The sequence below is a fragment of the Canis lupus genome, chromosome X (genome assembly GCF_003254725.2).
Source record: "Canis lupus dingo isolate Sandy chromosome X, ASM325472v2, whole genome shotgun sequence".
NCBI classification, from domain to species: domain Eukaryota; kingdom Metazoa; phylum Chordata; class Mammalia; order Carnivora; family Canidae; genus Canis; species Canis lupus.
Window position 1 is genome coordinate 12,340,981 of NC_064281.1, and position 9,842 is coordinate 12,350,822.

The window sequence follows — 9,842 nt, forward strand, 5'->3', positions numbered from 1 at the left end:
ACTTCATGACTAACTCGTTTACTCTTTCTGAGCCTCAGTTCTCGTACCCATGATATAGGGTGATCGCCCCCTATATTGTAAGGCTGTTGTAAGGTTAAAAGCCAGAGCACATACGTGACCTAGAGTGCCCATTATGCAGAATGCCCTCCAAATGCGTTAGACTCCCTTCCCCATCCCCTATAACCCTGCAAAATTTCTTTTTTTTAAAAAGAGAGACAGAGAGAGAGGCAGAGACGCAGGCAGAGGGAGAAGCAGGCTCCACGCAGGGAGCCCGATGTGGGACTCGATCCTGGGTCTCCAGGATCACACCCCGGGCTGCAAGCGGCACTAAACCACTGAGCCACCAGGGCTGCCCCCCTGCATAATTTCAAACTTGAAATATGAATAGCAGAAACCAGGGGCTCCAGCTTTCTCGATTTTGTCAGTTCTTGCTTTCTAGCCCAAATGTAGATCCTGTGGTATTTATGACGGAAAAAGCAGAAAGATGCCCCATCCGTTTAAATGTACAGCCGATTCAGTGGGTGGCTTCACCCTTTAAAGTTGGTTGGTTAAAAAAAAAAAAAAAAAAGTTGGTTGGTTTTTTTTTTCTTTCCTCAATTATGAGGAGAGAGGGGCAGTTCTCAGTGAAACTGTCTCTGTATTTGAAAGACCGCTCAATAGTAAACATCCATTGTACCTAAAATTCTTTTTTTAATAAAGATTTTATTTATTATTTTTGCATGATAGACACGCACACACACACACACACACACACACACAGAAAGGCAGAGACACAGGCCGAGGGAGAAGCAGGCTCCATGCAAGGAGCCCAACGTGGGACTCGATCCCGGGTCTCCAGGATCAGGCCCTGGGCTGAAGGTGATGCCAAACCGCTGAGCCACCGGGCTGCCCCCTAAAATTCTTTAATAAGAAAGATATCTGCCCTTGCAGTAGTAGCAGAGGGTGATGGAAGCGAAAGGAGATCCTCAGCCCACTGTGTCTAAAAAGCTTCCTGCATAGTTTAGCCCAGAAAGAACTTGAGATTAAAAAAATAGTAATAGGAAGTTATTTTGGTTTGGCCAATGAGAAAGAACAAAGCTGGCTGGTTTTTTTTTTTTTGAGCATCAGAGGAAATAAGAAATTATTAACTGTGGAGCCAAGAAAGACATGGAGTCATATGGCTGATAAACTGCACCAGTGCTCTCCTGAGGAAAAAAGAGGTCACTTACCAAAATTTCATTGTGCAATCCATTCAAGCATGTAATCAACTTTGTTTAAGGATCTGTTCTCAGTGGCACGTTCTAACTATATTCCACTTCATGGATTTCTACTTCCTGACTTTTCCATTTCTGTGTTTCTGACTTTCCCCCCTTTTTTCCATCTGTTTCGGTTGTTCTCTCATTTTATTTGATTTTCTCTTGTCCTCCTTCTCCCATTGAACTCTTTTTCTGTGGCTCTGTGAGCTCATCTATTGCCCCCAATTCTTTCTCCCTGTTTTCTTTTTCTCTGTCTGAATCGTTGTCTCTCTGCATTCATCCCACACTGTCCCTTGGTCCCTCTGTCTCTGTGTGTGTGACTCTCTCCTTAGATTGAATCCCGGAAACGCCTTGCCAAGACAGTGCTGGTGTTCGTGGGCCTCTTTGCCTTCTGCTGGCTCCCCAACCACATCATCTACCTGTACCGCTCCTACCACTACTCCGAGGTGGACACCTCCATGCTCCACTTCATCACCAGCATCTGTGCCCGCCTCCTGGCCTTCACCAACTCCTGCGTGAACCCATTTGCCCTCTACCTGCTGAGCAAGAGTTTCAGGAAACAATTCAACACCCAGCTCCTCTGTTGTCGGCCTGGCCTGATGACCCGCTCTCACAGCACCGGCAGAAGCACGACCTGCATGACCTCCTTCAAGAGTACCAACCCCTCTGTGGCCACCTTCAGCCTCATCAATGGAAACATCTGTCATGAAGGGTATGTCTAGGGGGACCTTGACCCTGTCGCCCTAGGGGGTCCCTGGTTTTACTTTCTGGCTAGTAAAGAACCCTCACATCTGTTGTATACCCTCCAACGACCCCTTGGAAGGCTATGAGTGTGTAGGCAGGTTGCAGAGAAGCCCAAATGGATTGCTCTTATGTTTGAAAGGCCCATCAAGGCTTACGTTTTCCATTTCAACTTGTGAATGCTTCTTCTGATGTAGAGCCAATTTCCCCCTTTTTAGAAAAGGGAACAAATAAGAAATTATCATTTTAAGCACCAAGCGCTGATATACAAGGATGGCCAATTAAGTCACAGAAACTATATGAACAACCAGATTTATAAAGCAGAAAAATTATACATTAGATGTCCACTTTGTGAAAGACTCTACCTTGTTATTTCTTTAAGCAGAAACTAGCGCTTTAAAAATATGATCTGAGTCATTTTTTAGGAATACTTATAATCACAAACCAAGAAACTGGTTTTTACACTCAAAACATGAAAGCCAACCCTATGACAAAGTCCCATGTATGAGGGACCATTCTCAAATTGATAACACCGGAAGTCAGTCTAAAACAAATCCTTGAGTCTTGATTGTTTTTAAAAGACGTTACTGGGGACACAGGAGAAACACTCAACACATCATTTTAAGGCAAAAACACAAACAAACACATAGACACATATACCAAGATCCATGCGAGCCTGTGGATTGATTAGCTCACACTCTGACTTCTAACTCGGCGGAGATCCTTCTTGGTGTTACCCCATTTCAGTCATCCATGGTATAGTTAGCTCTACCACAGAAGAGAAATTCTTTTGGGAAGAACTGATTGTGTTCTCAATTCATCACTTATAAGTACATAAAGTATAGTATTTATTTTTGGTATACAGGTTTTCAGCCAAGTGTATTTACTTAGATTTGGCTGTTCTTGTCTGCTACGTTAAAGCAGTAATTTCATATGAAAAAAAAACAAAAACCAGATCACATCTGAGTGGAAACAGAAACATGTTTACATTTAACATATGTTTACCTAAAGTCTGTGGGAGGAAATGAATAAAATTTCAGTAATATGTATTTCTGTTTGAAAATGTAGAAGTAATTTACAGAGGGCTTAGCTTTAGGAACTGACTGTAAAACAGCTACAGATACATTAAGTTTCTAAAGAGGAGGATTTATGAAATAGCCAAGTGCAGAAAAATACTGGACTGAAATCTTTTTATTTTTCTCAGTAAAGGAATTTGACTTCTCTTACTTTAGAAACCCTGAATCAAGTTTTTCTTGACTCTAGGATAGGCCAATTCTGAGAGACTGCAAACATGTTAAGCCACTTTCGGATAAATCCAAATTCTGCAAACGTGCCCTAATGTGTATCCCTTACATCCAAAGACGGTTTTAGTTCTGGTTTTCTCTGTCCAAGTGAGAAGGAACTGTCAGCTCTCTTTTTTCCACGTGGCCTTTCATCTCTTGATACAAGGAAGGGCTCTCTGTCTACAGAGCTTTAGAAGTTAGGATGAAGACGGTTGTAAAGATCCGTGTTTACAGTTGTATTAGCCGGAGTGAGACCTCTTCGCTTCTCCCTGCTGCATGCACTTCTGTACCGTGCCCACCTGCTTTCCTGGGAGTCCACGATGACATGGGACAGTCTGAAAAGCAAGACAGGTAGTGAAGCTGAAAGAACCAAGATTTTTAACTGGACATCCCAACTCTGTCTCTAGCTGTGAGCTTAGCTATCGACTTCCCTTCTCTAGACTCATTTTTTTCATCTCTAGAATGAGAGGACAGGACTAGGGTCCCTCTACTGCTAAATTCCTCTGAGCCTTGTCATTGTTTCTAGTTCTGTCTCTAAAGCGTTTATACAGCCCACCCGCTCACAGCTGTCCCACTTCTGCTACCTTTGTAACAACTCCTCTTGGGAAATCCTCCAACGGACAGTCTACAGTCACGGTCACGGTAGTGGAATGGAAGAAGAGGGACGATTCTATCACTTCCAGGGGCTCACTGGAATAATCCACATGAATAATGCCCCATTAGCTTATTATGTTTTGGAATTAAAGCTGAAAGACACATAAGGAAACATATTGCTCAATCTCCTCTTTATACAAAGGGTACTTTTCCTTGCTCACCTCCAACCTCCCTGCACCTGTTACCTTGAACTCCTACTCCACAGTTTTACCCTTGGATTTCTTCAAGACTCTTGAGTGTAAGTGACTTCATATCTAGTTAGGGGCTACAGTGTCTAGCATTCTGGGTACTTAGTGTGACTTGTTCGAGCACCTCTGATCTACCTGCTTTCAAAGACATTTGGGCAGTGGGACTCATCTTAATGACTCCTTCAGGTAACATCGCGGTGTAGACTGTGTCAGTCTCCTTCGTAGCTTCTGGACAAACAGTGAGGGGATCGAAGCCTAGGTCTAGCTGTGTGTCCTGAGGCAAATCTTATCACCTCTTTGTGACTCCTAAATGAAAGGATTGGAGAAGGCCACTGCCAGCCAGTGACCCAGGACTGGTAAAACTGTTCTGTGAATCAACTGATGGATGGGTTCAAACCTTCTTATCGGGATGGACTTAGCTTGGCCTTTCTCTAGGGAAGTCAACTTCTTATTCCACCTCAGGAACCTAAAATTACGGTGAGAGACACCCCATGCCCCATGTGAGATCACCTCCCTGTTAGGGCAGAGCGTGGCAGGGGCTGGAGCTAAGACATTTCACGCCTGGCTTCCAGAGATAATCACGTTTAGCGCTTATGTCTTTGGCAAGGAAAAAAAAAATCAATTTTTGCTGTGGAAAACCATCTGTGTTTATTCAATTGACAGACACTACCTTTCAATCTATCTTAAATTGAGCCTCCCTGAGGCAGGCAGCTCAACAGTGATAGATTAAGCAATAAACCAGGCAGTCTTCCCACCAACGGCTGCTGCTGGCAGGGAAGGCGCAGCTGCTGTTAGGAGCGATCTTCCACAGCAAGATGATCCTCCCTGCTTGGCGCAGATGAGGCCCCTCCTTGTTGGTGATTTGATGAGTCCCCATAAATGTGGATAGCTAAACCCTGTTCTTCTGGCTGCCTCACTCCGCCACCGAACCTGGCCTTCTGCCTCATTAACAAGCCCCAGATTTCCCTCTTTGCCACACAAACAATTTGGTTTCATCTTGAAGGACGGAGAACCCGTAGGTAAATAAACCATTTAGAGGCTGCTTCAGATGAACCGAACTCAGCCTGTTAGGAAAATGCACACGGGACCGAAATAAAGGAACTTGTCCACAGGACACAGGCACACCGAGGTTACTAAGTCTTGGTTTATGCCAAAAGTCGAGGTGGTTATTGGTTTCAGAGTCTGTTCATGTCCCAGATGTCTTCTACTAAGAGAGATTAGCTTTGTTTGGGGACTACAAGTTGAATGACACCCTCAATCCGTGGACTAAACGGGAGCTAAGCCACTTTCCCAAAAGCCAGATAGAAATGATCGCCCTGGGACCCTGACCATATGAGAGTTGAATGAATAGTACTCACTTCTGTGGTGGTGAGATGGGAAACAGGCAAACGTTCTTGCCATTTCTGCCCTTCACATCCAGGTCCCAGAGGAGCTGTTGTTGGAGAGTGGCTCAGAACTAACCCTGGGTTGCTGGGAGGAATGGAGCACATTTTGCACATTTGTCTAACGTTTGGCTGAATTTTCACAAAATGGATTAACAGCTGAAAACAAAGAAAATATTCACCCTCCTGGGGCCAGGCTGTGTCAGCTATCCAAAGAAACGAAGCTCTCACAAGCTCTAGTTTATTCTGTATGTGACGGTCATTCCTCTCGGCCCCCACCTTGGCAGCCCCCTACCCCCTCAACACAAATACAGTAAGTTTAATATCAAGCAATCTCTTACCGGGACTTTGGCCTTCAAAGACACCCTTTTTTTAGGGAGGGCCAAGCGTGAACTCCAGCTGAATATATCCAGCGCAATCAACAAATCGCACACTGAAAACAGACTTTTCTTTTGTGAAATCACGTTAGAAATGCACTCAGTGGAATTTATCTAGTTTTGTAAAAGTTTAAGAGCCCCTGGGTTAAAATATTCCATGTCCACGATTAATTCCAAAAATAATTTCCATTACCTAGTCTTCATGGTCTATAAAGCACTTTTATATCATTGTCTCGTCTAATCCAAGCCTTCCCTGCTGGCCAAAGAGCTGCTTAACATCCTTTACTATGGACATTTGTAAATGACGTTTACTAGTGACCATCTACGATTAGATTAAGAGACCCAGGGAACCGTGAGGCTGAAGCACGAAACTACAGATGTTGAACCATATTTGACCTACAAAAGGGTTTCATATGGTCCAACGTAATCTGATTTCATTTCTATTCATGGCCGTTCCGTGATATTGAAGAACGGTGTGGTCATCACTTTCCCAGTTTATAGGATGGTCTGTGCCTACAAAGTGAGTCTGTTTAACTCGGCCCAAGGCAGGGAACCAAGTGGTTGTTGGCTTCCCCAGAGAGGCCTATTAGCGGGAACAGTGGTCCATGTCACACTGAAGTGGAAGTCTACGAGAAGAAGGGCGGGATCCTTGGGAGCAGAAACACAAGCTACAGAACACATCGTATCTGTGGGAAACCTCAGTGCAGTTCTGTGGCTCTAGAAGTGTTGGAAAGGAAGGGGCCCGACTTCACCAAGCACCAGTGACGTGCCAAATGCAGTGCTGAGCACATTTCTCTTCTTGTTCACGAGCACCTTGAAAAGTTCAGTTGGTGAGGCTGAGGCTCAGGGAGGTCACTTCACCCAAGGTCACATGGCACAGCCGAACGTGGCCCCGGATCTCTTAAGACCCCATCCATTCCACTGCTCAGCATTGCTTCCCAAACCCTGCGCATGTGAGGAATTAGGTTCACGGTAACTGACAGTCCCATGCCCTACTGTGGCTTCTGCCCTAAGGCACGAGCTCCCAAGGAGGTTGAGGGACATACACAAGGGGATGGATGATGTTCCTAAGCACATAAGTGAAGGACTTGCTGCAGCAGAGGCCGAAATATAGCACAGAGTAGGTGGGCAAGGAAGTGCCTTAGTTCAGCTGCCCCCAGAGACACACTTCAGTTGCAACTGGAAGCCCTGGGAAGAATTTCCCACCCAGTTCTGGGACTAACCGAGGAGAAAAGAACCCCTGGCAAACAACCATATACAGAGGACCCAAGCGAGAACAGTCCATCTGGGCGGCCTTCTTTGAATTAGGATTAGCCTCGCCCCCGAACAGGCGGTTTTCCAGAAGCCAGAAGCCTGGAGACCCAGGTCACATGAATAGCCTTTATCAGAAAAATACGTCCTGGACTAAGTTCTGAGCACAGGTGTGGACTCCGGTATCTGAGTGCCTAGCCCTAGGTGCCCTGCTTCAAGCTCCCATACCATCGTCTCTCTGCTCGTTCTGAGCTCACATTCTAGAAGATATTTCCCTTTTTTCCTCCTAATTCAAAATTCATTCCCAGAACCATATAATGACATGGAAGGACTCACATAATGTTATGGTTTTTTAAAAGGATCGTTTTAATGGACAGTAAAACTTCACACATTCAACACCTCATTAATTCCCAGACAAGCTTGAAAATTTTGGTATACCTCGGGATTTCAGTGTTCAAAGTACAGTACATAATTTAGGACTGTTGTCAATCCAATTTTTTTCATCACTTTGCTTCAGTTTTAGCCAGTGCTATTGATATATCAATAATGTATGACATTAAGAAAATGAAACTGATTTAAAAAAATGTTTTCCCCTGTAATCTGGAGTTAACAGACTCAAACACAGCCCTTCTTGCATCCAAGTCAGCAGAATTTGGGGTAATAAAATTGGTTGAAAAGGTCTGAGTTGTAAAAATAGTTGGCACAAACTCCTTTATGTCATTTTCTGTTTTGTTTTAAATATTAGACTCATATTTTGTAAATTATAATTGTACTTGTTACTATTAACTGTAAATATTTATTGCATCAGAAATGTGCTCTGTGTTAAAATAAGTCAGAACAAGTTCCAGGTGTGGTACTTAATATAAATAATGTCATGCCTTGGCTTTGCCTAGACTCCTTAGACTAATGAATTATTTATAAGAAATTCACAATATTAATATGAATGATTCAGGTTTTTTTAAATGTGCAAACTTAACTGTGTGACCGTGTGAAATTCTATCTATGAAGTGTGCTCATTGGTTATATTCTTGTTTTTCAAGAGGTTTCTAATGCTTCTGTCACATTGTACATGGTCTGTGTGACATTAAGTCAAATCTGTGTAGCTGAATATTTAAGTCATAGGAGATAAGAAATGTGTTTTATTTCTTAATATAATAAGGCATAATTTATTAAATGGACAGATGCATGTATTCAATGTTCAATAAAAATAAAGCTGTCGCATGGATGTAGTTGGTGGCCATCTGTTCCAGGGCTCTTCTTCTGTTCCAGAACCATCTATATTAGAATCACCCAGGCTGCTTGTTGCAAAATGCCGATTCTCCCAATTCCCAATCCACTGGGAACATCTAGGGGTTTGGCCTAAAAATCGGCACTTTAAAACAAGCTCCCCAGGTGACTCCTCAGAACACAAGGGGTTTGTCTCATACTTTTAAAATATATATTTAGCTTTTGAATAAGTAAGCTTTCCTCATGATTCAATTTTTTTTAAAGATTTATTTATTTATTTATGATAGACATAGAGAGAAAGAGAGGCAGAGACACAGGAGGAGGGAGAAGCAGGCCAGGAGCCCGACGTGGGACTCGATCCCGGGACTCCAGGATCGCTCGCTGGGCCAAAGGCAGGCGCTAAACCGCTGCGCCACCCAGGATTCCCTTTCCTCATGATTCAAAATTGAAAGCATAAAAAAGGTATTCAGTGAAAAGTCACGAGGCTACCTCACAGTTCCCAGCAGCCATCACCACTCCCTCCCATGAGTGACCACCGTGGCTACGCTCCTATATGCGAAAGCTACCGGACGCTTCTTACGCTCTCGCAAATAAATACAAATATGTGTTTTCCTGCAGCCCACCACCATTTTACAGAAGTGGTAACATATATGCATTGTTCTGCCCCTTGCTTGCTTCACTACATACCGTTCCTTGGAGATCTTTCCGTGTCATCATACAAAATTCTCTCATTCTTTCTTATATCTGTACAGTATCTCCTACTTTATTTATTCAGTCCCCTGTTGATGAACATTTAGGTTGTTTCTGGTATTTTGCTATAATGAATTGTGTTGCACTGATTAACATCCATAATCTCCTGCATGAGCAAGCGTTGCTATAGGAAAACGTCTTAAATGTGGAGTTGGTGGAAATCAAGATCATATACTTTTTTTTTAAACAAATATAGAAACTTTTTTTTAAGATTTATTTATTTATTCATGATAGAGAGAGAGAGAAAGACAGAGAGAAGCAGGCTCCATGTCAGGAGCCTGACGTGGGACTCGATCCCGGGACTCCAGGATCGTGCTCTGGGCCAAAGGCAGGCACTAAACCACTGAGCCACCCAGGGATCCCCAAGATCATATACTTTTGTCATTTGACAGTCGTTCCAAATTGCTCTCTTTAAGGCTTAAGTACCAAAGTTTGAGAACCTCTGCTTTCTGGAATAATAGCCATCAGAGAGCAGGAAATAACACAACTGGGGGCACCTGGGTGGCTCAGCAGTTGAGCGTCTGCTTTCGACTCAGGACGTGATCCTGGAGTTCTGGAATCGAGTCCTGCATCCGGCTCCCGCATGGAGCCTGCTTCTCCTCCCTCTGCCTGTGTCTCTGCCTCTCTCTGTGTCTCTCATGAATAAATAAATAAAATCTTAAAAAAAAAAAAACACACAACTGGCTGCAAATGGGGGCTGTCAAAGGTCCCTGCACTCAAGGTGAGAAGAGGTAACCAGGCATGCCTATCAAAT

At 43.7% G+C, this 9,842-nt stretch overlaps 1 protein-coding gene across 2 annotated transcripts in view; it reads left to right on the plus strand.

Moving 5' to 3' along the window:
• GRPR (gastrin releasing peptide receptor) overlaps positions 1–8,336 on the plus strand; it is a 37,285-nt gene extending 28,949 nt beyond the window's left edge. The window contains exons 3-4 of one of the 2 annotated variants that reach the window (XM_025437281.2): positions 1,568–1,947; positions 5,522–8,336. In XM_025437281.2, coding sequence (XP_025293066.1) covers positions 1,568–1,947; positions 5,522–5,561 — 420 coding nt within the window. In that variant the 3' untranslated portion in view covers positions 5,562–8,336. Of the gene's footprint in view, positions 1–1,567 lie in introns of both variants that reach the window. The other variant, XM_025437285.3, reaches the window with a different exon arrangement.
• The last annotated feature ends 1,506 nt before the right edge of the window (positions 8,337–9,842 follow it).